Below are 26,119 nucleotides of genomic sequence, written 5' to 3' on the forward strand. Positions count from 1 at the left end.
TAAACGGAGAATCTCCTACACTTTCGTATGGCATGTTAAATTTCTATTCGCCTATTTAATGTGATCTAATTAAAAAATTTTGACTAAATTGTCTTTTATTGAACATAAAATATGAATAAAGCGCCTGGTCACAACAAAGAATCAGCTGCACGCGTAGTCGAACAAAAAGAAACGTCGACGCGCGTTTAAGACAATATATACCTGAGACCTTCCTGCAGATTTCCTCGACCGACAATCAGTTCCTTCATCTCTCCGTACTCAGAATCTTCTTCTTGAAAACCTCAATATCACAAGGGCATCAATTTCTCTCTCTCTCTTTTCTAGCTTAATCCAGAAGCAGAAACTCTCCCTTCCCCATTCCTTTATATACCCACACGTCCTCCACAAAATCTACAGAGACTTGATCCTATCAGCTAAGAGAAACTCAGCAAGACAAATCAAACCCTTAAAAAGCTCCAACCGTTTCCAATTTATTGACGGAAAAGATGTGTTTGGTGTTCGTATGCGACGAAGATGAGAGGGTGATCGGGAGGCAGCAGGCGCCGGGGGCGTGCCCCTACTGCGGCGGCATGATCCAGGCCCTGGACGTGCAGAGTAACTGGAGGTTCTGCTTTGTGCCGCTGTATTTCAAGACGAAGCGCAGATTCTATTGCACCGTCTGCTCCAGGCGTTTGGTCGTCCAATAACAACTCCTCCTACCGCCCAGCGGATTCTTGAATTCGAGGAGTTACCGTCTCGGATTTGCTGATCAATACTTCTATTTCTCTTCCTTTTTTTTTTTAGTTTTAATTTTTGGGGTTTTCTGTTAGGTTTGTGTAATTATACTTGGTCTGGCTTAGGATGTAGGATGCGTAGTATTTGTGTATATATTGTACGGATGATGAAATTAGTAACTGGTTTATATTGGATATATTGAGTCACATAATTGATTGAACTGATTATGATCCTCCATAGGGCTAAACATGATTCGAATTGAGTCCATACATAAATATTCAAGCTTGTTTGAACTAATATAAAAAATAAAAAATCATATTTAAATTTGATTTGATATAACTCTAATCGAGCTCCAAACTCAAGTAATTTGATATTTTTTAAATTTGTTTTACTATTTTTTGCTAATCGAATCGAGTCGAGCTTATAACATAAAAGATTTTGTTTAAGTTTGATTTCCTAATTTTACTAAATCGAATTTAAACGAATTTTTATCCACTGATTTCAATCAAATATCAAGCGATTCGATTTACTTTTCATCCATGCTCCTGGTATTGGCCTCTGTTTGACTTTCCCTTCTCAAAAGGAATGGGCAAGTTTGGTAATTACATTCTTCTGTTTCCACAATTGTTTTCGTGATCAACTGGAAATATTACTAAAATTAAAATATTGCAAGTTCCACATAGGTAGTAAGCGTTCAGCAGCAGCAGCAGCCCTTTTGGTTTTAAGCAAATAGATTCACGAGTTGCAATCAATCGATGCAAATATGTAATCTTCATACATGATTTTCTGTGTGGTAATTCACTGAATAAAGACAGGCGGAACAAATGGCTGTAGCATCTTATCTTAATCATAAACAATCTCTTTTCAAGCCAATGTTTGTGGGATTTGTGTGGATGTATGTCTAACTGAAAGCCGAAAGGACGAAAATTGCATAAAAATAGTTTGTTAAAAAAGTATGAAATGTATGTTCATCACTTACAGAGTTTAAGCTTTTTGAAAAATGACGATACAGAGGATTTCGGGTATGGTTTTGTGGCGAGGCATGTGGGAATGTTCTCAGGCTGTTCAATCCACAGCTTATGAGCAATGCTGCTCGCTTTTAGCTTATCTGCCAAGTTTAGTATCTGAGCTTCACCCTTTACTTCAAGGGTAACCTGCATTTTTGTGGAAACAGAAGTTGTTACGAGACTGATCATACTGGATAGCATAGATGTTGGTATAAAAAAAGCACTAAGATCGCCTCCAAACATCAGTTAATCAAGCTCCATTGCACGAGAATAGCTTCAGATTTACATGGCAACACAATTAGCAAAAATGACATCTCATGTATATGTGTGTGGCTGTGTGTTGATCAAAATCATCATGATTGTATCCAGTTTCTTTCGATTTAGAACAGTCATAGTACTGGAATATTCAAGCTAACACACTGAATATACCTACATTTCTGCATACGAAATTGATGCAACAATGCTGAGTGTCATGCTAATGATCTATTCTCAGACAATCAGACCATGTGAAAAAATTGTGATCCGATATGAAGAACAAATTATGTATTCCATCAAAAAGAGATCTGTGATTGCCCGACATTTGTTTTTCAAGATCAAAACTTATTGTACATTGCTATGTTACATGCATATGTTTTATTGAATCTGTATTTACATATTTTTGTGCCTAAGGTTCACGAATAATGCAAAACTCTGTCATGGGCAGCACATGTGCAAACATACAAGAGAACACATCTTCGACAAACCACCACTATTTCTTGGAAACAAGAGAAAAGTGGACAAATCTGGTGAAATACCGGAGCAATCAAGTAACCAGGATTTACCCATAGCAACCGCCAGAACAAATGACTGGGACTTATAGCTTTACCTCAGCTAACTAACGCAGAGAAAGAATTTCCTTTCAGCAAACAAGACTCATGGCCTCCCAGAAGAAAGACAATTCTGTAAGTTTAAGACTCCATTGTGTTTTAACTGTTTCTTAGCAATTTGAATCAGGCAACTCAATAAGTCAATGTATCTCAAGTTTACGTGGATGTGTTCACTCATCATTAATCAATCACCTTTCACCCACATAATTCAAGCTCTCCAGGTAAATTGCAACCAACTCTGATTCATCTCCTTGTTGCTCCACAAACTTTGAATTAGAAACTTACTAAATAATGCAATGTATGTGTATTCTCCAAACGAAAAGAGTTCCTTTTTCCTCTAGAAAATAATCTAACAAGAACTTGCACACACACAAATTAATACGACGGTAAAACTAAAACTTGAATTTAAAGAGGTGAAAAGAAATTGGGATTAGAAATTACTAGCCTTGTGCATCGAATCAAGATTGGGAGGGGAGCAGTAGAGGAGAGTATCCGGATCATCCTTGTGGAGCCAAATTGCGGCGACGGAGGCATGGCAGCCCTGTGTTACCACGCTCCCCAACGGCCAAGTATCGATTAAGTCCCTCCGCAGCACCACGTACTGTACCACCGTGTCCGCCGCCGAGCTCTCGGTGCCTTGGGCGAGATTGGCGGAGTCCGGGGTTGCGTTTGCGGCGGATGACGATTCCATTCGGGCGGCGGTTCGTAGAAAGATGGTGGCGCGTGGGGTGATTCTAGCGGCCCGGCTCTCCAAATGCGGTTTTAATAGAGGACAACGGGGCATGAGCATAGAAGCCATTGACAGTCTTCGGAATAAGGTTATAGAAGTAAGGGCTTGTTTGGCAACCCTCTCGGAAAATAAAATGAGAAATTGAAAAATTGAAAAGATAAAAATAAAAATTGCAATTGGTCAGAAAGTTAGAACACGACTGTATATAATATATTCTTTTATTATATATTTTCAATTTATCATAAAAATTAATATATACAACATGAAAAGTATCAAAATGTGTTCCAATTCTGCATCAAATATTCCACCGAATAATATTTTAGAGTGCCTTTTACATTATAAATAACTCACAAAGCTGCAGGGTCATATATTTTTGTGCTGTCCAAATGTGGCTATATATTGGCATGTTGTAATAGATCTATCTTTTTCTGGGTTTTTAGTACAAAAAATTGAGTAGCCCTAAGTTCAATGATCATTACGGGAGCATATTTTTGGAATTATTGGAGGCTGATATTGACGAGAAAATTGAATTTACATGTATTTAATTGAAATTAGTTCGTTTTTATTAGTTGAACTTTAAATTAAAAAAATTTTATTGCTCGTTAATAGTAGGTGGACCTACTTTTGTATCAGTAGATATTAATACCCCAATTATGGCATTCGAAATCAAAATATCAAAAAGTAGGTTAATTCAATTCATCAGATGTCATATTCAGCTAACTTTGTAATAAATTCTGATTTTATCATTTAAAAAAGAAAAAGAAAAAGACTTTATACCGATTGTAAACTACTGTCTGAAATGTATATTTAACTGAAAAATTATCTGTGGAAATTTACACATTGGTCATAGAATTCTCAATCCCTTCGATTTGTTTTAACAATGTTCATATGCAGAGACTAAAAAGATGGGTAAGTTACAGAATTTAATGCTATTACTCATCAAAATTTATTGTTAGATGGATTTTTGTTAATGATTGCCAAAGCTGACATTCTTACATTTAAAGCAAACAAAAAGATTGTAGGTAAATACACCTAATATTTTTGTTATTTGTAGTGTAAAAGAGTAATATCTAAAACCAACACAAACTCTTACATTGCTCTTGTTTCATTGTACAGAACTAGATACATTTTACAACCCAAAATCTGACTGGACAAGACTCCATATCAAGGCAGTAAGATAGGGTAAATCCGTGGGATATTGTACGGTTTTTCTCCAGAACTCGAAATTCTGGAATAGCAACCTGAGGTATAAGAGGTGGATGGAAATGAGACGAATCCTTTTCACATCTTCCTCCTAGTAATTTGGAACTCTTGGTTGCATCGTACAAGATGAATCTGCATCTTCTTATTCTCATCATGGACATGCCCCTTTAGCATCCTCTATTCGTTCATTTTAGTAGAGGGAAAGGATGGGCGTGGAAGATGCGTTCCTGACAATATTGCTGCCACCACGTAATGAAGGTCTCTTGTTTGTGTTCCATTCGAGTGGCAGCTCAGTCTCCATGTGACGTTGGCAGTGTTCTCCTTCTGCCTTTAAGTTGCAACACAATGACAACATCATTGGCAACATGACGTTGGCAGTGTTCTCCTTTTGCCTTTGGGCTGCAACAGGACGGCAATGTGACGTTGGAAGTCTTCCCCTTCTTCCCCAAGTCCTTAGCATCTCCCGGCCATTTTACGGCCGGGCCACCGGATGTTTTTTCCAATTGTAACCGCTGCTTAGGACACATCAAAGAAAGAGGGAATTCACATTGGTGTTGGACATAATAACATCAGTTGAAAGAACCTTAAAACTTTTTCATCAACATGTGTTAATCATAGATGTTGGGTGTATATTAAGGCAGTTCTACAAAGACTTACAGGACATGGGATCCATCGCAGATCAATGCACCTAAACATGGTTTCTTGTTTGTGTTCCAATTGTGTGACAGAATCAATCTCCACTTCTTGTTTGGAGCATGTTACGGTGTCTCCATTTTTTCCATGCCCCCCAACAATCCATCTTCCGTCAGGTTCACAAATGATTTTGATTTCCATCTTCTGCCCCTGCAAACAAGGAAATTCAAGTAACATTAGTATTAGAAAAGATCACATTGTATTAAACCTCTGATAAGTTAACTGGTACCAAGAAATTAATTTGTCAGCAACTTCTTTCTTCTTCTTTTGTGTGTGTGTGTGTGTGGATTGTGGGGGAATGCTTGGCAGATCTGGAAGTTTACAGATCACTGAATTAGAGGTAAAACCCTCCATAAAATGAGCCAAAAACAGATCGGTAAATCAGGAACCTCATATAAAACTATGCCCTCAAACATAAAAGAAATAGGAAATGAAGAAAACTTCAATTCATCAGAAAGAAAGCCCCATTCGAAAAATAGAAAACCCCTGAAGTACTTACTTCACAATGAAACATAAACAATCAAGAAATCAATAATGGGTTTCTGCTGCGAACCTGCAAAAACCTTCACTAAACATAATCAAACTAAAACTTTCCTCAAAGGAAAATTACTAGCAGAAATTGAAAGCAAATTTCTGTATTGTGATAACTCTGATGTGCGAGTATAAAGGGCAGGAAGGGGCGTATTTATAGGCATCTGCAACATGACAGCTGGTTAATTCGTCGCATGCAGTCCACAAAATGCGTGACACGTACCTCAGCTATGCGTCATGACTACATCATGAATGACGCAAAATTAGGACAACTGGTCTAGAAAGCCTCGATGGTATCGAGCCCACTTCGATAGTATCGAATATAGATGACTACAAAATAAAGCCATCTATTGTGCCGAAGAACAGATAGACACCAACACATCCACAACAATCCATACATTCATAATGCAAGACGCGTGCACACCAACTAAAAGCTACATAGGCGCCTCGGCTACATTTTCACCTGTAAAATGACTATCCTACCCATTGGGCCTCTCCGTTGATTCTCCTAAATACAACAGTCCACTTAATTTAAACATATGTAAGCAAAAGCATCAGTGCAGTGTCAACAATCTTTCTTTACTGGCATAAATTAGCTCGAGGATATGGTTATGAACTTTTACTTCAAGGATATAGATTAGCCATTCGCAAGACACAAGCATCAAAGAAGATTATAGAGGGAAAGAATATTTCCAATAACATGTGAGCAAGGCACCTAATCTACATATTGACAAACAATTAAATTGCAACTTTAAATAAAATTTTCTCACATATAGAAAAACTGGTAGACATGTTATATTACATAAATCTGTCGTACAATTTAGCAGGTGTTGGAAGCATGAAATAGGAAATTAGAGGGCTATCAGGATGCTACTCTTCAAGTATCAGCGATATGGACGCAGGACGGGAATATCATTTTTAGTGTATGCATATTTTACGTGAAGATAGCTGATTGCATCTAGAACTATAATGTCCCACTTCTACCCAATCATTTGGTGTCCATTCTTAAAATCATGGAAATTGTTACAGGCATAATATCAAACAACCCCTCCCCACAATAAATAGAAGATAGAAACGCGATTTGGATCATTAACTATGGAATTCTGATTTACAGGTCCAAAGGCATCTACATGTGGTAACTAACATATACTGCCTAATCAAAATGATACAGCTCTGCACCATTAAGAGACCTCAAGTAGCATTCGACAGCCAAATAAGTTAAGTTATTGAAGAAAGTTTTGCAAGAACATAGACATGTTAAGAAGTAAAGGAAACACAGAATTTACTTAAATAAGACCCCGTCCGATTAAAATATTTGTTAGCAGATTCAACACAATACTGATTTAAGTCCCTTCCATAAATTCTATAGAAAAGAATCAGCTACTAGTGATAATAAGTTCCGTTCCACTTCAGTGCACACATTCTTAAAATTGTTAATTTGTCACCTTTCACCATCAAAATCAATCAGTTCTAATCAGGAATTAACCAGCTATATCCAATAAAGACATGTAAATTTTATTGAACCACTTATTAAACCCACCAAGATTTTGAAGCTCACATAATCAGCTAAATCGAGCAAGTTTATTGTTTCACTGAATACGTTCAATTGGAATGTCTGTAAACAACGTCATGAGATGCGAATTTTCCAAGAAAATGAATTTTCTCCTCAAACATAAACAACAAGAACAAGAAACTAAGCACAACATACTCACTTCAACTTAAAATTAAACCAAGTTCGTTCAGCGTAAAAGAAAAAATCAAAACGAACAGGCAGCTCAAAAATTCGAAATAGCAGAAATCGATTATGACGCATGGATATTATATGATATAATGCTTGCCAGCAGCGATGAACTAAAATCTCGCCCTAGCACCGCCGACTGCCACCACCGTTTCTATGCCAACTCACCATAAATCGAAGGATGCCGGAGTTGACTGCGGTGGCGCTACAGGACGACAAGGGCTCCATTTTTGCTCGGGAAAAGCTTCCCGCTACTGTGTTGATTACATTATTTTTCACTACTTTATATCTAACTTTTATTACTTTTAAATAATGGAGCGCTAATTTATAGTATAATAATTGAGTACTAATTTTCTAGGCACTTTTTTTTTTATGTATTTTTTTTATTATCGAATCAGTATCTTCTTTTATTAATATTTTCTTACAAATTTCATATTGATATTAACTTATTATTTTGTGTATATTTAAACAAAATTATCTATAAAAATTTGAATAATAAAACAAATATTTAATGTTTTTATTTCAATAATTTTAAAGAACTTGGCAGCGTATGGAGGGAGCATTAATCTATAATTTGTAATTTATTTTTACTAATTTTTTATAAAAAAAAACTCTCTATATTCATAATAAAAGTTATTAACACCACTATATCAATTTTTTAAAAAATAAATCTATAATTGTTTTTTTAAACAAAAGTGATTGTTATTTTAACACCATTATACTAATTTTTTTATTTTGTATCGATAATACTTTATATTAGTTTTCTTTTATTTTTCTTTTAAAATGTGATGTGTTAAGTTATATATTTTATGTTTATTTATAATGTATTTAAAACGTAAACGATTATTTATTTATGTAAAAATGGCGTGGCACGACAATTAGTCTTATACAGAAAAGAGACACTATAAATGCTAAGTGATGATTTTGACCTTTGCACCAATTTTATATTATCCAAAAAATATCCTTAAACTAATTTATTCAGTTTTTAAATTTGATAACTGTTCAATTAATATATTTATAATATATTTAAAAATAAAAAATTATTTATTATATCTACACATAACCGGCGAGCCATGAGGGCTTAGCTACTATAAAGAGGCACAACTGGAAAGAAAGACCAAAAAAAGATTGAATTCCTGAATTTAGGTTTACAACACTTCTTTTTATTACTAAAACGATGTCATGCTTTTCATTAAAAAGCTTGGGAACAAAGAATAAAATACAATTCTGGAATAGCAACCTAAGTAATAAGACAGGGATGAAAATGATTCTAAAATAAACCACATTCTATAAATCTTCATCCTATGAACAACTTGTCTTCTCTTCTGTCCAACAACAGTAAGTAAGCTATGCCACCGCCCAGTTTTAGCAAAGATGTTATCAAGAAAAAGCTTTTTCTCTACACATCCTTCCTTTGCCAAAACATGTGGCAACATCAAGATGCAGACAAACAAGAGAGCTGCAGCGGGTTATTTTGCCCGCTGCCTCTCCCATATGATCATCTTGATTACTCTCTCCGGTGGAGGAGAGCATCACGACTCGATGCCATTCCCTTGCCGTGCGTCGCCGGACCCATTCATTCCGCTGCCAGACGCCGCCTGAAATGAGGTTTGCTCACCTCATCGGCAGGGATGGTTCGAGTGAAGTGAAGCAGTCAAGAGTGCTTCGGCAGAGGGTTTGGTTTGCCACAATCTGCCAACCTGACTGCCTTGACTGCTACATAAAGTATTCCGGAAAAGAGAATCAAGATCGTGCACGATTCCTTCCCATTCTGGTCCCCGGCATTGTCCTCGCCGGAGATTCGCAGCCACCCATGATAGGTCGCCTGAGACATTGTGGTGATAGTGCAGTGGCTCGTTAGTTGACTGTCCAATTGACGAATTCTGGGCATGGAGATCCCCAATCTTCGTGCTAACAATCTCTTTCTCTTTCTTCCTGCCAGAAGAAACTGGTATAAGAGGAGGTTAGACTCTTGTGCATCTCCACTTATAATTCATTCAACAAAACGAAAAAAGAGATAAAACAATACGAGAAAAGGCCTAAGACCACGTATTTAGTAAGGTAAAAACACCTTAATCTTTGAAACTCTCTTGTCCTCTGGTTTGTGAGAAGATTCATTCTCCTTCAATATGTTTGTTTCTGCCCCTGTTGCTGATCTGCTCGTGATCAGCAACGGCAAGGATGGCATGGAAATTAGGTGAGCAACACCAGAGCCGCCATACGGTGCTGCTGATTTCTTGCTCGTGTTCCATATGTGGGATAGAATGAACCTCTGCAACTTGTTCACAGCATACTCCCCTTTATCCAGTTTCAGTTCCCTGGGCCCTTTCTCAGCCAAATACCAAATTGATTTTGATTTTCCATCATACGACTTCGACAGTTCCCGCCTGAAAAACAAGAAAATTCAAGTAACACTAGGAATCTTACACCCAAGACAGAACAAGCAATTAAGAAATTGGCAATCCATCAGAAAGAAACTGCCATGAAGACACAAACCCAAGGACAAGATGTATATATATTTACTATTAAAACATCAAGAAAAGACCAAAGCAGTTTGGTTCCGAACCTATAAACACGCAAACCAAACATAAGTACCAGTGATCCAGAACTTGCCATTTGCAATCACAAATATGAATAAAACCTGATAAAGAAACAGAGTATTAAACAGAAAACAAAAGAATTCACTCAATTTGGATCACTCCCTTTGTTCAATGCATGAGGGGAAGGAGGGGAGGTCCGTATTTATAGGCATCAAAAGCAAGACAGGTGGTAAATCTCTCACATGCATTACACAAACGCTTGACGCGTACCCCAACGACGTGTCACGTATAGATACTGCATGTTGCAAAATCAAGACAAGTAGCCAAACCAGCTCAAATGCTGTACAGTACAGATGCCCGCTAAATCGTGTTTTGGTGACTTAGGTGATAAAAGACGTGCTTTGAGCCATCATTTATTTATTTTTTTTAAAAAAAAAGATCCAAATAAGCTATGCATTCAACAGCATATATATGCTTACCAAATGCGAATTGCTTTTTAGTATGGTAAGCAGCTCTAATGTCTACTGGTACCCTTGTTGATTATTCCTGCTAAGGTACCTAATCAAACCTTCAACGCCTCTCTGCATCATTCACATTTCATAATAGTTACTGACACCTAAACATGAATACCTTGTCAACAGCAAAAATTCAACTTGATTGAAACACGTAAAGAAAAATCATCAGATTCATGGCATTTCTTTAGCTAATTTGCAATCGCAACAAATATATCAAAAGCCGAGGTTAAAGTGAACTCATGAAACATCCTGATACGGCGATTGATTTTGCTGCAAAATTTACATCGTGCACTCCGTATCATAGTCTACTTTTTTATGAGAAGAAATTATCATCATGTTAATTAATGTGTTCGTGGTGTGCAGAAAGTAATAACTGGAGTGCAAATATCACCATCCTTATAATATCGCATGAGCATACGGGTCTAAGACACTATACGTCATTTATTGGTTAATATTACACTTTCATAGCACAGTCACCTGAGCAAGTCATAAAAGGAATAAACTCTTAAGTCACCTTCAACAAAATACATTATATATTTCTCCAACATCAGTTTATTTTAAAAGATGCTGACACCATCAAATATTTTCGGTCTCATTTCCTGTCAAAAAAGTTTAATATTCATGCTTAAAGATCACGAAAAGTGACATATGCTGGAAAATTAAATAGCATATCAATATTAATGAGTCCAAAATTCTTGCGCAGACTCAGAGTGATCAAACTCATGGCTAATCACATCTTGAAACGGATTTTTCACGGATATCATCATTAGTGATAAATCCAAACCAAATATGGTCAGTTTGAGATATACTGGCAGTCTACAATTGTCTATTTCCCTTCAACTACTTAGAGATCCCATCAGCATTTACTCCCTATTCCACACCTTCTGGACTGAATTCATTGTTGAGCTCAAACTAAGAACTTATCTACTATTTTCGGTATAATATATTTCTGAAAAATGAAATGTGATGTGAATCTCCTTACCAGGTAGAAATTGATACCCTTTCCATCTCAAACTTAAATAAATTATGCACCACAATGGAGTAATAAGCCAAACCAAGTAACTGAACTATAAACGCCTAAAACAGAATTAACATTTTCATAATAGAACTAGCATTAGCAAACTAATACAAGGCAAAAAAAAAAAAACGGAAAATTGAGCAGACGAGAAACAAATGACTAGCCTCATATGAGGAACCAACACCGGAGGGAGATAATTAGCGCCACCGTACCCATCGCGCGCTCTCCGACTCTCGGAGGACGTCGGTGGAGTCTGGAACGGAGCTTGCGGCGTATGACGACGGCAGAAATTCAATTAAATATCACTCCTGAAAATTAAACAAAATCTTACTTATTATGTTTTTTTGACTTTTATGTCCAAGTGAGCGGTTTGGTCGTTCTTTGTAATTCAAGAACAATATAGTCATAATGCACCTCATCGTTCATGTGGCCACTTGAGATAAATATGGGCTTCTGATAATTTATTCGGCCCTTCACACAAAAAATGTCGGGCTTTGTTTACCTGATTTGGGCCTGATCCATTAGGCCCAATAAGTTTGAATACAATTAACAGTATATTGGGCCGAATAAGTTAGAATATCCAAGTTTATGGATGGCAAACTCAGCCTAAATTGATAACTACAGTTGGTACAAGGCAAGTGAGACCAAACGTGAACCAAGTATACGATAAGTGCAACATATTTAGAATATAATTAGTGTATAATTTAAAAAATAATTAATTATATGACAATTGTATCACACTTATTTCGTAATTAGTCTAGCTCATTTAAATTTAATTTAGATAATAATGTTTTATAAACTCAATATCAAAATGAGTTCAGCTCAGGACGGGATTGAACCAATAAATAAAAGGGTTGGGTTGGCGTAGATCGGCTTGGGATCAGGCTGGTCCTGGGCTGGGCCTACTCGGCCATTTTTTATAATAAAAATAATTTATGTTATATAAGTTTCATTTTATTATCCTAAACTAATTATTGTAGTAGTTTTTTTATACTTTAAAACTCCAAAAATTATAATCTTTATTGTTCTACTTCTAAATTTTTAGTACTTTAATTCATTTATATTCTTTATTTATTTTTTTCAAAATTCATTCTTGTAAGCTTATTTGTCAAATTATTTAAGCTCATTATATAATCTTAACTATTATTTTTCCTAGATACTATTTTTTGTTTGATTCAATTTATTATTTATTTTATTTCATAATAGAACAATAAATTTTAAGTAATTATGTGAAAGAAAATCTCTATTTCATAAAAGTATAAAAACAAAATAGGCATATCCTGACAAGTTCATAGGTTGGGCTTGATTTATAAATGAACCCAATTGGGGCTCATTTAAAGGCCTAGGACCATTTCAGGATCGATTATGAACAGTAGTGAGTTACATCTGCGCCGATCTTTTCCGAGTTGATCCGTGCCGACATGGCCCACTATGTACCTTGAGCTCAAAAATTAAATTCGTTTTTCATTTAACATATTCACATCATATATAACACATATTCCAAATTAATATAAATAGTATTAAGTTTATTTACTAATTTTTAAAATAATTTCAAAATAAAAACTTGACACATTTAGTCCTATACTTCACAAAATTTTTAAAATGATCCCAAAATTAAAAAAATTGACACATTTAGTTCTATCTTACTTCAAGAGTGGCCAAATAAGGCTTAGCTGATCGTATTACTTAGAGTCAACCTTCTGCCTTTTCGCTCCGCACCCCTCACTGGGCATTAGCAGTATGACTGTACAAAGAGTCTAGAGCAGACAGAAGCTCGGTGTGGTATTCATTCTCCAAGGAGAATCAAAATTCTTTCTTGAAAATGCTTTACGTGATTTTCAAAATGATCCCAAAATTATAAAGACTCGACACATTAATCCTTTATTTATAGAATATATAGGTCTAAAAGTTTGAGTTTTTTCAATTTTAATACCATGTCACAACATTTCATCAAATCGAGGACTAAATGTCGAGTTTTCTCAATTTTGAGACAATTTTAAAAATTTCATAAAATAGAGGACAAAAAATATTATTTTGTCATTGATATATGATACAAGGAAAACCATATTTGGAACAGTTTGTATATATGATGTTATTAGTATATTCATCTATACGATCGTAGAGTAAGCACTACAATCAGCAAAATGTGAATTATCTGAAATCCCTCGATTATATTTATTTCTCTTACAAATAATAATGTATTTTCTATTAATTAATTTAATATTCACATATATTTAAAATTAATTCATTTTAATGAATATAATAAAATTTTAATTATATAAATATCGAGTGTGCTTAAATTAACAGTACAGTACGTAACAAATTCCATAGTACATTAATTTTGTATGATAATAACTTTGGTTTTTTGATATGCAACAATTTCGTAGAAGATACTCTCATCTCTCATCAGAAGACATGTTTCTTGATTTGATCAACATTATAAATATGATTACTACACAGTCCAAAATGCATCTGTTTAAGGCAATCTGGATATATCACACCTTGTCACGTCCACGACATTAATAATTGCATTCTAACAAATGAAGAAAGATGGATTACCAAAGTACTGTACTAGTACAAGGACAATTTTAATTTAAATCGAGTTTGGTTAAATTTAAATTAATTATATAATAAATAGAATATCTTTGTTGTAAGAATTGTGTATAATTTCAGAAAAATAATTAATATTCACGTGTCAATTACATATGCTACATGATTGTTTTGTTCGGACATATCTGATTTGGGTAAGAATTTTACTTATATGACATTAATATTGAAAAAAAATTGTATTTTTGGTCTCGTATGTTAGAATTTTTTACAATTTAGTCTCATATACTACGATTTTCTCACATTGCATTACATAATTTGAAATTTTTCTCAATTTTAATTTTTATGTGTATGTTTCGTCAAATAATTAACTGAGCCGTTAGAATATGATGCAATATTAAAAGATGATAATAAATTAGACTAAATTAAAAGAAAAGCGTAAACATATGGGATAAAAAATACGAATTTTTCTAAATATTAGTTACATCTATCTTCATTAATCAAACAACAGTTGGTCAGTACATCTAATGGTGATTGGTAGCTCGTCTGAAATGCACAACAATTATGTCTAAAACAGTTAACGATGAATTGCAAAGCTACCTTAACATAAACAATCAAAGAATTTTCACTCTCTCCTATATATATGTATATGTACAACAATAATTGTGTCTGAAAATTAACTTGGGATGAGAATGAAGAGGGTGATGCTGAGTTGAGAGTTGATGATCACTAGCCATAATTTTCTTGATTCTCACTATCACTGCTCTTTTTCTTCCCCTCCTCCTCCTCCTCATCCTCTTCGTTCTTGGGATGGTGATGAAGAGTGGGCAAAAGGGGCATCGACGATGTGTGAGTCATGGTGGAACTGCTGCTGCTGCCGCCGTCGTCGCCGCCGCCAGGGTGAAAGGGTTTATCGCGGTATTCGTGGGCAAGAAGCAGTCTGCGGCGCTTGTTCACGGCGTGCTCTCTCTTCCCCAGGTCTTTGGCATTGTCCAGGGATAATTCGCTCAGGTTGCCAAAGGTTTTCGACCTCCCATCGTAGTGGCTCGACAGCCCCCTCCTGTAAAATTTAATTCAAATTTTTTTAAAAAAATAATATTAATCTGAAATCATGAAAATCAAGAGGCGGGTACAAGACTCACTTCATCGGAAGGGCTGCTTCCAGTGAAGCCAAGCAGTCGAGGGTGCTGCGGCGGGTGGTGGTGTTGTCAACCTCCTCCGCCGCCGGTTCACCTTCTTGATCATCAGTAGTCTCTTCATCACTCGTGTCAACATTCTCCGCCACCATCTTGCCCTTTTCTCCCCCGGCATTGTCCTCGCCGGACCCATTCAAGCCACCGCAGGACTCCGGCTCAGACATTGTCTTGACTCGAAAAAAATTGTGGGCTGATTACTCTCTCTTCTCGAAAGTTGGTAGCTACAAAGCTTGATCACTCCAACTCACTTTCTTGGTTTCTTGATGCAAGAATGGGAAGAGCGGAGTCCTATTTATTGACATGAACCGGGGTGGGGTGGGGTGGGGGGGGGGGGGTACGTATGTTAATGGATATGGATGAGAATGAGAAGCCAAAATGTAGCTGAGGAAATTCTGGTGGCTAATTTGCAAACCATCTACTCTTCCAACATTTCTGCTACTTGAGAGAGAATGCACATTCTAATTCTTGAAAATCATCTCAAAATCTATGGGCACACATCTCAGTGTGTGTGTTTGATGAAATGTGTATGAATGAAAATGAGGTTATTTTTGGGGTAGAAAAAGATGGTTTGATTTTTGAGTGAAATGAAGTTTAAAGGGGAAGAAGAGGAAGAGGTAACGGACGGAGAAACGGCGAAGATAACGGAATGGGAGTGACGGAGGCGGTTTGACACGTATATTTTTAGATCGGTTGGTTTTGTCATTTTACTACCATTTCAATTTCCTTTTTTCTTTTTGTCTTGCCTTTCTTTGCTATCACCACCCACTCTTTTTTCTTTTCTTTATTATAAAGAATAAATAAAAAATAATAAAATTTTGAGCATTTATTGTATTTTTAATGAGGAAATGTGAAGTATTGGATTCATTTACAATACTCAACCAATTATATCATTCTCTTTTTAAAATCGTATCCAACGTATTCTACAAAACTTAAAGTGTGAAACCAAAAAAAATAATCGAGCAACAGTCGGATGACGGCGAGATTCAAATTTGAATTCGCAGTTGCCAGACGTTTAGTAGCCGTTGCGCTTAGCGTAATCTTATCTCCTTGACTTTCTTACCCTTCTCCGATATATTTTTTGCTATTTTAATCCCAAATTACTATAATGATTATCAAAAGTAAATTCATCTTCGATTCTTTTTACAGGGTACTATATCTTTTTACAGGATACTATCTGCATAGCAATTATTATTATCTCAATTAATTGCAATCTCAAATTTCTCAAAAACCTTTTTATATACCATTTTGTGTTTACAATTGAGAAAATATAAAAATAATACCATAATGCAATTTAAAAATGTAATTGAACTCATTTTTCATCCCATATGATTTCCAAAAGATATGACATGTCATAATCCTAAAATAATTATACAATGAAATTTTGGAACGATTGTACAATTAAAACTTATGAGACAACTAATATAAAAATTATAAAAGACAGATGGAATATTCTAATTAATTAATACTCCACATATATAAGAATAAAGGTCTGGATTTGTGCATTTAATGTTTATAAGAGAGTTCATCCAAATACTATATAACCTAAATGCAATAAGAAATTAAGAATAATAGTACTTTGATAGCTAATAAAATATTAGAATAAATTATAATAAGCTCTGCTCCCTAAAATAAACTTATCTGTAATTTTTGTGATATTTAATGAAATTATGTAATTCTTGAATGGCAGCTTGAAATTGTCATTTTTGCTCTTCTATTATTTTTTTTTAAGTTAAAAGATATGAAAAAAATCGGGCGAGGTGGATGGAATTTTTTTTTTTTTTCCTGAAAAGTTATCTACTTAATTCATAAAAAATTTTATTAAAATTATGATTATTAGTCTATAAGGACATCTTAATTAGTTTATGACAAAAAATAGATGAAAGCCCAATTCGAACTGACGGGTGGACTGTTTGTTAGACAATCGTTAAAATCAGGGAATTTTGGTAATTTTTTAAACAACGAAAGAATATTTATATTTATGTCAAATTTCAAAAGAACTTGTTGGAATTTACTCAAAATATTATTTTATGAACATTATAAGAAACTATGACAACATAACTTGGTTCAAAAGTATTTGGGCAAGAAGATAAATATGAGATAATATTGAGGTAAATTGGTAATTTAGGAAAAAGTTTCAAACATAAGGTACTACAGTCCCATACCCATACCAGTGCACCATCAAAGAACCTATTCCTCGATTTTAATATGATTGATGGGAAGAAGTCAATGCTCCAGTTTGACCAATTGTTGTTTTTGTCAAATTCAATCGAATTAAATTAATTTATATAATACATTTATTATATAATTAATTATTTTTTTAAAATTATAAATTAATCATAAAATAAATATATTATACATATTATATAATTAATTTAAACTCAATTAAACCCAATCTAAATTAAAGTTTGTTATCTCTCAAAATTTTCCATATTGCATATATGTATATTTTGTTTATTTATATAATATTTTTATTTTATGATTCTATTCACTATGAGTATATGGACATATTTAATAGATTTCTGAATATTTTAATATATTACAAGAAATATAGTTGATCGTTCTTATATTAAAAAAAAAAATCATTTAGCCATAATTTCTGCTTTTGCAGTGAAAGCAAAGCTAAATTGCATTTACTGCCCCGTGTATTAGGGGGGTAGCATTTCAGGAACTCTAGTTAAGGTAGTAGCAAATACAATCCCAAAATTTTTTGCTATTGAAGGACTCCGGCAACCGAATTTTGCAAATTTGCCGAAAATTGCCTACCTGGACAAAAATTAGGGTTCCAATTTGGGGTTTTTGCTGATGTGGCGGGGGTGTAAAAATTTATTGACAACTAAGCTGCTAACGTGACTATGGTGTAGGATATTTAAGCCAGTTTACTCGATGATTTGGAAAATAACATAAAACAAAAAGAAAGAAAAACAAAAACAAAAGAAAAAGGCAAAGATTGAAACACGTACGTATTGTTTCTTTCTCTCCCAAAACAACAGATCAAAAGAACCCTAATCCCCAACAATCCCCAACCTTAATCTTTGATCACAACACCTGAAGAAGAAGATTAAGCAACAAAACGGCGAATAGAGAGTACGGAAGGCGCGAAAATGGTGGTTATATGGAGTAAACGACACCTATACCTCCCACCGCCTTTATACCGTAAGTTTTTCGCTTCTTGTCTGTGGTCCCCCATTTTCACTTTTCCCCTCCTAAATATAATACGCATTTGGTCTGTGGCCCCATTTTCGCTTCTTGTCTGTGGCTCCATTTGGTCTCTTTCTGCGTGCGCATTTTAATTGTTCGAGGGAAACATGTGGGAGCATATTATGCACATATAATATTTCTGTTTCAGTATGTGGGGCATGAAGAAATTATTATTATTATTTTTTATTTTTAGTATGTGTAGTCGTGAATGCTATTCATTTTTCTACTGATTGTTGGTGATGGTGATATATGGGGTATTTGGGGCATTTCTGTATCAGTATGTGGGGTATTTCTGTATTTTTCTGTATCAGTATGTGGGGTATTTCTTTTGTTGGTGATGGTGATATATTTTTGATTTGGTATTATTTTTTTTTTTTTTATTTACAGATCCGGACAGTAGTTCAGCTACTGTCACATATTATTATGGGGGAAAATTTAGCCCAAGTAATTGTACCGTACCTTATTATATTAGTGGTGAGATTGCTAAGTTTGACTATATAGAGTCAAGTCACCTATGTTTTGCAAACCTCAACTTGTTCTGTGAAAAATTAGGGTTGGTTGGTGATAAGAGATATTATAAGAAAGTAAAAACTGGTTTTCAGCTCCTAACTACAGATTCACAGTGTTTAGAGTTGGGGAGGGAGTACAGGCATGCTAGGGATGTTCCTATATATGTTGAGATGTTTGGTGACTTGGTGTTGATGGGTGCTGATGTAAATGAGGATAGTGAGAGGGTTAGAAGGGAGGAGGTTGTTCATGTAGATGAGGAGAGGGGTAGAAGAGATGATGTTAATGATGTGGATGAGGATGAAGACTTGTTTGATTTTGATTATGATTTATCAACAGAGATAGATGATGATGGCATATTATTTGATGATTATGTGGATGATAAAACAACATCAGATTTACCCATTGATGATGGAAACAACTCTGAAGGTCTAAGTGGGTCTAGTGATGATGGTGAACCAGATATTATGGGTGATGAAATTGATCTAATTGAAAATAAAATCAGTGATGATGAGCAAATTGAATCTAACTACCCTATTTTTAATCCTGTTGAAAACTTTGATCCAACATTTACATTGGGGATGATGTTTAGCACAAAGGGTGATCTTAGAAAGACTATTCAGTCTCATGCAATTAATACAAGAAGACATATAATTTGCACAAAGAGTGACCCAAACAGATATTATGCTAAATGTGGTGGAGATTGTGATTGGAAGTTACATGCTCGTAAAGTAAAAGATGAATGCACTTTTCAAATTAGGGATTACAACCCTAAACATAAGTGTGCCAAGACTTTCAATCTTAAAAATGTAAAGTCTAGTTGGCTCTGTGATAAATATCTTGACAAATTCAAATCTGGTCCCAAGAGGGCTGTGAAGGGTTTTAGAGTGGATGCTATAAATGAGATTAGATGTCATATCTCTAAACATCAAGCTTATAGGGCCAAAAGGAAAGCACTGAAAAAATTTGAGGGAGGTCCTGAGTACCAATACACAAGACTTTGGGATTATGCAGATGAGATTAGAAGAACCAATCCAGGTAGCACTGTCATTGGACATATTTAATAGGTTTCTGAATATTTTAATATATTACAAGAAATATAGTTGATCGTTTTTATATTAAAAAAATAAAAATTCATTTAGCCATAACTTCTGGTTTTGTGGTGAAAGCAAGCTGTATACATATATATATATATATATATTAAATAATAGTAAATATTAGAAGTATTGAAAAAAATTTAATATTTACAAATTTATTGTAAAGTAAAGAATTTAGTAGAAAGCTGCTTATCACTTTTGATTTAAATCGATTTAACATGAATAGTTCAAACGCAAAAACATTCGTTTCAATCTACTTATAGCAATAAGCTGATAAGCGCAAACAACCTTTTATTTTTTTCAAAGTCATCATTTTTTTAGTTCATTAATTTTGCTGAATCATTTTTGAAAAATTTCTCAAAGTCGGATAGATTTTGAACTTTCCATTGGGATTTTTTCTTTCTTTCAAAATGTCATTAATTATCAAAAACTAAAATAATATATGTTAGTTTGATCTTTGCCAATTAAAATTTAATTGTGTGTAAACAAGTTTTTGATACTTAAATGTTTTCATCTAATTTTGATGCTTCAGTATTTCCGTAAAAATTGTTAAGTGTTGTGGATGTGCTCATGTCAATTTATATTAACCCACATTGTATATTAACTATTATCCAAAAGCTAATAAAAGGAAGTGGTGGAGCAAAATTTGCTCACCTTCTTCTTTATTTCCTTTGATTTTTATCTATACTAATATGAAAACAAAACACCCTTTCACACTTATAGAAATGGTTAATGACATTGTTGCACTCATTTTTTATAAAATTAAAAATGTCATTCAATTTATAAGATAACTAACTTATTCAACGTTTCAAAATTTACATTAATTAATAAATTAATTTTTAAATGTAATATATTAATTTATGTATTTTTCTCTTATTTATATAATATATTTTAAAATATGAAAAATTATTTATTATATACACACAAGAATGACATGCCACAAACAAGTAGCATAATATATATATAAATTAAAAAAAATTTACAAATAATAATTTGTGAGACTACAATACTAATTTTTTTATTTTGTCGATAATACTCTAAATTTATTCATTTATTATTTTTTTTGTGAAATGCAATTTGTTAATTTATATATTATATTCTTATTTATAATATATTTTAAAACGTAAAAAATTATTATGACTAGGGCTAAATAAGAGCACGGACGCTTTCTTTTCAGGCTTCACTGATTTTGATAGCCCAAGTGAATATTATCATGTGACTACTGACTACTGTTCCTTCCATAATGGAGGATTCAGGGCAAAAGAACTACTGCACCCAAGAAGCCAGCATGGAGATCCTCCATTACCAGAAGCTGCAAAGAGATTTGAAAATGGATAGGATAAGCAATCACTATCTAGGCTTCAGGGGCTTTTTTCCAGAATGTATGAAGCTTTTCTTCACAGCTATATACAGACCGGAAAACCGGCAACAGTAAAATCAGTCACTTGAAGAATGCATTAAACAAAGATTTCATACATGGCAAGTTTAGTCTCCACCGTCTCCTGCTGTGCAATGCATTTTACATTACTTGGACTTTTCACTTTCATCTACGCTCGGTAAATCTTCGTGCCTCTCACTTGGAACAGGATTATCATGGATTTCTTTGTTTGCAAATTGGTTCTCAGTGTTTTTTGTACCTGTAAAATCAATCATGTGATAAGTATTTCGCATTTCAATATTCGATTGTTAAATTTTGATGAATGACTGTTGTATATTCAATCAATAGGCATCTGAAATTACCATTGCCTTCTGCTTCGGGCAGTGGCAAAGCGACTTGATCATCCTGTCTTTGACCAACTAGGTCTGAGAGGGAAATAGAAGTTTGGTCTTCCCGAGTGTTTTCTTCCGGAGCATTACACGAGGCAGAAGATTGACTTTTTCCAACTTCTGATTGATTGCCTGGTGCAGCTGATTGATTTACAGGTAATCGTTCCTCTGGATCACAGCAACAGATAGCATCTTGATCAGTATCTTGATCTCTTTGGAGAAGCTCTTGTTTCTCGGTAGCTGAAGCAGAAACTACTGCACCTTCAGAAGTTTTGGGAAGTGTAATTGACGTTGTGGATGCTGTACCATTTTCCACCCGAGATGTCACATTCAGCATTGTGGCAGTTACCACTGGTTTAGACTGAACTGCAGATGCTGCAGGTTTTATAAGATGACCTTGTGCTTGCTGAGCTTCACCAGGTCGCGAGATGTTTGGTTTAGCAGCAGAATAAGTGGAAATAGGTGCCTTTGCCAGGCCATTGCGAATGAAGTGTACATTACTTGGCAGTTGATATGTAATACTTGTAGTGGAGGATTTCATCACGGAACTGCCTCCAGTTGTGATATGCACAACATTTTGTGACCTTGCAGCCTCAATTAGTGAAGAAGCATCAGCGGAGGTAGCTATACGAGCCCCAGCAGCAACTGCAGCAGCTTTCACCATTGAATCTGGGGTAGAATTAGGGTTCATTGTTGGCCTTTTCGTCGGCACCTGAGATTTTGGAGGCCCTGCTCTTCCCAACTGTTGATCTGTGGGTGACGTAGAAGCTTTCTGAGATTGCTGCTGGGATTTCATTCCAACTGATGATGTTTCAAGGAAACAAGAAGGTGAGAAGTTATAATGAGGTGCAACATTTGGCACTGTACAAACAGTTTCCAGGCAGTGATCGACATAAGATATTAAGAGGGCTGGTCCATATGGCAACATCTGAAGTCTTTCGAAGAGGATTTACATAGGAAAATTTATCGATAAGAAAAGGAGAACAGAAGGAAGCTGCAAACAGAAAAACAAAATAACACACAAGAACAGAGAAATTACGTGCTCTATCAACAACCTTTCCACTGGAAATAATCACGCAAAGGCAGTACAACAATTGCTTTTAACCTGAACTGTTTATACCAGATAGGATTTAATACCAATGAACATGCACATGAACCAAACTGGACATGAGAACAGCAATTCTTCTGTAAGATAAGACAGACGAATAACACTTAATTCCATGGCAGCCACTAAACAAACTTCATTATTTACCAGAAATTGAGATATTGAACCACAGCAAGAGTTGACTCAATGCCAACTTCCTCAAAACCTGACGCAAATTAGAAGCTATAACATTATCTAGGCACCATTTACTGATTAAGAAACTGCTGTAACAGCATGAGCATAAAGATAAAGCAAGCAACAATTTCTCATGCCACCAACTCTCATCTTGTAAGACAGCTTTGATATTTACATATGGTTTTTCAGCATCAATCTAGAGATAAGGGCACAAGAACAGGGTCATCCATAAGTAATTTTCAAATGATTTGTCAGTTCAGTTTCCTGCTCCAAGTAATCACCAAAACCACATGAAGAAACAGACAAGACTTACCAGTACTTATTTGAGAAGCTCCCTTCAAATTGTCTCCCATTGGCATATTTAGGGCTAGGGACATGGCTCGATGAGCAGCAGCCAATTGAGTTTCAGAAAGTTGTGAACTTGTACCCACTTTCAAGTTGCCCTGTTTTTTTCTGAGATTGGCCCACCTCTGCACATGTACATTGCATTCATTAAGCTCAGTATAAACTCTTTGGCAAAGCATGATATGAAATAAACTTACTGAATCAAACCCAGGAAACCCATTTGATCCATAGATCTCAACCAATTTTCATGACATAGATCAATCAACTATGCATGCATTAGGGATAGAGCTTTGAGAATGCTAATGACACAGATTCCTTATCATATTAATTATATGCTTAGCAAGTCCCTTCACCCAAATAGACCATCAGTTTAGCAACCAACAATTATTTGTTTGAGATCATATTGCAATAAACACCCAAAATAGAAGAGAAAAAGTAAAGCCATTAGTCACTACCTGCAAGGCTGCAACTGACAGTAAGAGAAGGGAGACACACCAAAAGGAGATAATACTCGTAAGTACTTCCCCAAATAGATCACAACCATTTTTACCAGCCAGCAGCATCTCTATGTTTATCCCAAAAAGGAAAACATGAAATAGGTTTATACTATAACTAGTTATCCTACAAAAGGCAACCTCTAAACAACATCTAAACCTAAATGGTAAACTAATTAAAATAACCATCCATTGTTTAGTCATCTGTTTACTGAAAATGGTAAGGATGCAGAAAACATGATGAGAAAGAAGGCGATTAAAAGAACCTGAGATAGCTCGGATGCTTTTCTGTCATTCTTGAAATCTCCTCTGGCTATATTAGCCCAATTTCGTTCTCCATATTTCTCTACAGCTGCTGTCAGTTTCATGTCCTCTTCAGTAGACCAGCCCCTTCTTTTTCTACGAGGAGGCATATTAAGTCCTGATGTGCCATTGTTGGGCCTTTTTTCACCACATATTCCAGAAGACAATGGTTGTTTTTGTACAGAAACAGGGATGCTGATATTTGTGCCGTGCATTGCATTAGCAAGAAGTGAACTATCTGAAGGATTCGTCAATGCCTTGCTGCTGGGTATATTTATAGTCAATGGTGCCTCAATAGTTGAGTTGTTCGGGAGCTGGGTATCATTTGGATAACCAGAAGCAATTAAAACCTGCCAAAAACAGATTAAATAAACAAATAAATAGAACGAACCCTCATTAGACAAATGGAAAACTTGCAAGCTTGATAACCAGCATTGCCAATAGAGAAATCAGGATAAGTATTTAAAAAGAAAGTATTGCCAGCATTCTCTCTAGTTATTGACATACTTTAACACATGCAGCAGCCTCAGCTGAAGCTTCACGGCCAACAGCAGGAAAAGCTTCCAGCTCATATTCTAAGTCACTATCATCATCCTACAGTCAAAAGATAGAAAACTAGTAAAAAATGCGGACAACTATCAAGTAATTAAGAATAACAATTGAGTAACCGATATCCATAGACTTCCCGTGCAGCTCCTTTAACATAGACGCCGTCATATAATGGGTTTATCCAAGTCCGTTTCATCAAGAAATGATGCATCTAAAACATCGTTATATTTTATGGCTAAAAAGACCCTCGAAATTGAGGGTGATCAAAATGCCAAGAAAGCACCAAATTGCATCGCAAACGATTTAGCAAGAATAAAATATGAGCTGACCATAAGGTCTGCGTCATGATCAAATTGATCGATTAGGGTTTCTCCATACGCAAGATGACGCCACAACATCTGGTATTCCCTCGCACCGGAAATTCCGGTGGCGGTATTCTTCACCATTTCATGCCAATCAATATTCTCTCCGGCCACCTGCCCCACCTCTTGCAGCAACGCCAGCACCGTATTCACGGAGTACCTAAGGAAAATCCCTGAAATGGTAAGAACCAGAATCCAAACCAACCTGGAACGAGAATGGAAGAATTTTTCCAGCTAAATTGTACTCTACGAAACAAAATTACCTCTGTAGGAGAGTGGATACGTCTTCTTCGCTGATTGAACCCTTCTTCCGCTTCCTCGATTTGTCAACCATTGTTGGATTACTTCTCTTATTACTTCTTCAATTCGACTGTGATACAATTCACAAAACCTTAGAGAGAGAAAATTGAGATTTTAGAGAGAGAGAGAGGGAGAGAAAAAAGGGGAGGGGGGAAAACCGAAAAGGTGAAGAAAACAGGTGCCGAAAATGAATAATTTTTTTATAACGAGTGAAAATTCTTTTAAGACCCAAATTTTTATCACTAATAACAATTTGATACTTAACTTTAATTAAACTCAAATATATACCAAATTTATCATTCATCAAATTGATATATAAATTTACCAAAATGTTCTAATCGATAATGAAATTGTATCATAAATACATTTGGTAAATATTTTGTAAACTTCACCCAATTCTTAATCTCCAATGTTTTTATTCAAGTAATCATTTAATTATTCATAATATATTCCTAATAATTTAAATATATTACACCATTTGCTTATTATGTAATTATAATTGTATCAAAAGTAACATTTCTATCAATTTACTCGTATAATTTGTTATTACAAGTTTGTGTATACTTTTTTAATTTTTGAAAACTTTAGATCTAATTTAATTAGCAGAGTGGAGACCCGTT

At 34.9% G+C, this 26,119-nt stretch overlaps 6 protein-coding genes across 16 annotated transcripts; 1 reads left to right on the forward strand and 5 right to left on the reverse strand.

Moving 5' to 3' along the window:
• The first annotated feature begins 187 nt into the window (after nucleotides 1–187).
• On the forward strand, nucleotides 188–934 carry LOC105164932 (methionyl-tRNA synthetase). The gene has a single exon (XM_011083765.3). It carries the CDS (start codon nucleotides 486–488, stop codon nucleotides 684–686), a length of 201 nt encoding a protein of 66 aa, XP_011082067.1. The 5' UTR covers nucleotides 188–485; the 3' UTR covers nucleotides 687–934.
• A 707-nt stretch (nucleotides 935–1,641) lies between these two features.
• LOC105164933 (Peptidyl-tRNA hydrolase II (PTH2) family protein) lies at nucleotides 1,642–3,422 on the reverse strand. Its single transcript, XM_011083766.3, has 2 exons — nucleotides 3,033–3,422; nucleotides 1,642–1,868 (listed from the first exon to the last, which is right to left on the reverse strand). The coding sequence occupies exons 1-2, from the start codon at nucleotides 3,384–3,386 to the stop codon at nucleotides 1,686–1,688; spliced, it is 537 nt and encodes a 178-aa protein (XP_011082068.1). The 5' UTR covers nucleotides 3,387–3,422; the 3' UTR covers nucleotides 1,642–1,685.
• A 966-nt stretch (nucleotides 3,423–4,388) lies between these two features.
• Nucleotides 4,389–7,786, reverse strand: LOC105164929 (uncharacterized). 6 transcript variants are annotated; one of them, XR_016065675.1, is made up of 4 exons: nucleotides 7,651–7,780; nucleotides 5,443–5,524; nucleotides 5,178–5,363; nucleotides 4,389–5,032 (listed from the first exon to the last, which is right to left on the reverse strand). XR_016065675.1 is itself a non-coding variant. In XM_011083760.3 (3 exons), the coding sequence occupies exons 1-3, from the start codon at nucleotides 7,708–7,710 to the stop codon at nucleotides 4,811–4,813; spliced, it is 468 nt and encodes a 155-aa protein (XP_011082062.1). In that variant the 5' UTR covers nucleotides 7,711–7,786; the 3' UTR covers nucleotides 4,389–4,810. The 6 variants fall into 6 exon arrangements, 2 of the variants coding, with proteins under 2 accessions (XP_011082062.1, XP_020550827.1); XR_016065674.1 differs by having other exon boundaries at nucleotides 5,713–7,770; XR_016065676.1 differs by lacking the exon at nucleotides 5,443–5,524 and having other exon boundaries at nucleotides 5,713–7,767.
• Nucleotides 7,787–8,587: 801 nt separating this feature from the next.
• On the reverse strand, nucleotides 8,588–11,918 carry LOC105164928 (uncharacterized). Of its 5 annotated transcripts, none has more exons than XR_016065690.1 (4): nucleotides 11,720–11,918; nucleotides 10,502–10,638; nucleotides 9,554–9,869; nucleotides 8,588–9,430 (listed from the first exon to the last, which is right to left on the reverse strand). XR_016065690.1 is itself a non-coding variant. In XM_020694289.2 (3 exons), the coding sequence occupies exons 1-3, from the start codon at nucleotides 11,722–11,724 to the stop codon at nucleotides 9,137–9,139; spliced, it is 615 nt and encodes a 204-aa protein (XP_020549948.1). In that variant the 5' UTR covers nucleotides 11,725–11,916; the 3' UTR covers nucleotides 8,588–9,136. The 5 variants fall into 5 exon arrangements, 2 of the variants coding, with proteins under 2 accessions (XP_020549948.1, XP_011082061.1); XR_016065689.1 differs by having other exon boundaries at nucleotides 10,502–10,603; nucleotides 11,720–11,917; XR_002287187.2 differs by having other exon boundaries at nucleotides 10,502–10,603; nucleotides 11,768–11,916.
• Nucleotides 11,919–14,547: 2,629 nt separating this feature from the next.
• On the reverse strand, nucleotides 14,548–15,864 carry LOC105164927 (major centromere autoantigen B-like protein). The gene is made up of 2 exons (XM_011083758.3): nucleotides 15,245–15,864; nucleotides 14,548–15,162 (listed from the first exon to the last, which is right to left on the reverse strand). Exons 1-2 carry the CDS (start codon nucleotides 15,460–15,462, stop codon nucleotides 14,832–14,834), a joined length of 549 nt encoding a protein of 182 aa, XP_011082060.1. The 5' UTR covers nucleotides 15,463–15,864; the 3' UTR covers nucleotides 14,548–14,831.
• A 5,383-nt stretch (nucleotides 15,865–21,247) lies between these two features.
• On the reverse strand, nucleotides 21,248–25,674 carry LOC105164926 (uncharacterized). Of its 2 annotated transcripts, XM_088882298.1 has the most exons (8): nucleotides 25,463–25,674; nucleotides 25,167–25,359; nucleotides 24,796–24,882; nucleotides 24,252–24,638; nucleotides 23,460–23,616; nucleotides 21,841–22,668; nucleotides 21,577–21,737; nucleotides 21,248–21,412 (listed from the first exon to the last, which is right to left on the reverse strand). In XM_088882298.1, exons 1-7 carry the CDS (start codon nucleotides 25,531–25,533, stop codon nucleotides 21,625–21,627), a joined length of 1,836 nt encoding a protein of 611 aa, XP_088738424.1. In that variant the 5' UTR covers nucleotides 25,534–25,674; the 3' UTR covers nucleotides 21,248–21,412; nucleotides 21,577–21,624. The 2 variants fall into 2 exon arrangements, with proteins under 2 accessions (XP_088738424.1, XP_011082058.2); XM_011083756.3 differs by lacking the exon at nucleotides 21,248–21,412 and having other exon boundaries at nucleotides 21,424–21,737; nucleotides 25,463–25,673.
• Between the last annotated feature and the right edge of the window lie 445 nt (nucleotides 25,675–26,119).

This window comes from Sesamum indicum, linkage group LG6, assembly GCF_026168435.1.
Source record: "Sesamum indicum cultivar Baizhima isolate 11 linkage group LG6, ASM2616843v1, whole genome shotgun sequence".
In the NCBI taxonomy this organism is placed as follows: domain Eukaryota; kingdom Viridiplantae; phylum Streptophyta; class Magnoliopsida; order Lamiales; family Pedaliaceae; genus Sesamum; species Sesamum indicum.

Coding starts and splice junctions, on each gene's coding strand:
- LOC105164932 (XM_011083765.3), top strand. CDS start 486: ATGTGTTTGGTGTTCGTATGCGACGAAGATGAGAGGGTGATCGGGAGG.
- LOC105164929 (XM_020695168.2), bottom strand. CDS start 7,710: ATGGAGCCCTTGTCGTCCTGTAGCGCCACCGCAGTCAACTCCGGCATC. Junction 5,364..7,650: donor CCGGCATCCTTCGATTTATG/GTGAGTTGGCAT, acceptor CCTTGTTTGCAG/GGGCAGAAGATGGAAATCAA. Junction 5,036..5,177: donor TGCGATGGATCCCATGTCCT/GTAAGTCTTTGT, acceptor ATGTGTCCTAAG/CAGCGGTTACAATTGGAAAA.
- LOC105164927 (XM_011083758.3), bottom strand. CDS start 15,462: ATGTCTGAGCCGGAGTCCTGCGGTGGCTTGAATGGGTCCGGCGAGGAC. Junction 15,163..15,244: donor GAAGCAGCCCTTCCGATGAA/GTGAGTCTTGTA, acceptor TAAATTTTACAG/GAGGGGGCTGTCGAGCCACT.
- LOC105164933 (XM_011083766.3), bottom strand. CDS start 3,386: ATGGCTTCTATGCTCATGCCCCGTTGTCCTCTATTAAAACCGCATTTG. Junction 1,869..3,032: donor ATCTTGATTCGATGCACAAG/GCTAGTAATTTC, acceptor ACAAAAATGCAG/GTTACCCTTGAAGTAAAGGG.
- LOC105164928 (XM_011083759.3), bottom strand. CDS start 10,098: ATGGCAAGTTCTGGATCACTGGTACTTATGTTTGGTTTGCGTGTTTAT. Junction 9,870..10,048: donor TTTGGTTTGCGTGTTTATAG/GTTCGGAACCAA, acceptor CTTGTTTTTCAG/GCGGGAACTGTCGAAGTCGT. Junction 9,431..9,553: donor AGAGAGTTTCAAAGATTAAG/GTGTTTTTACCT, acceptor CTCTTATACCAG/TTTCTTCTGGCAGGAAGAAA.
- LOC105164926 (XM_088882298.1), bottom strand. CDS start 25,533: ATGGTTGACAAATCGAGGAAGCGGAAGAAGGGTTCAATCAGCGAAGAA. Junction 25,360..25,462: donor GTATCCACTCTCCTACAGAG/GTAATTTTGTTT, acceptor GATTTTCCTTAG/GTACTCCGTGAATACGGTGC. Junction 24,883..25,166: donor ATCATGACGCAGACCTTATG/GTCAGCTCATAT, acceptor TTTTGACTGTAG/GATGATGATAGTGACTTAGA.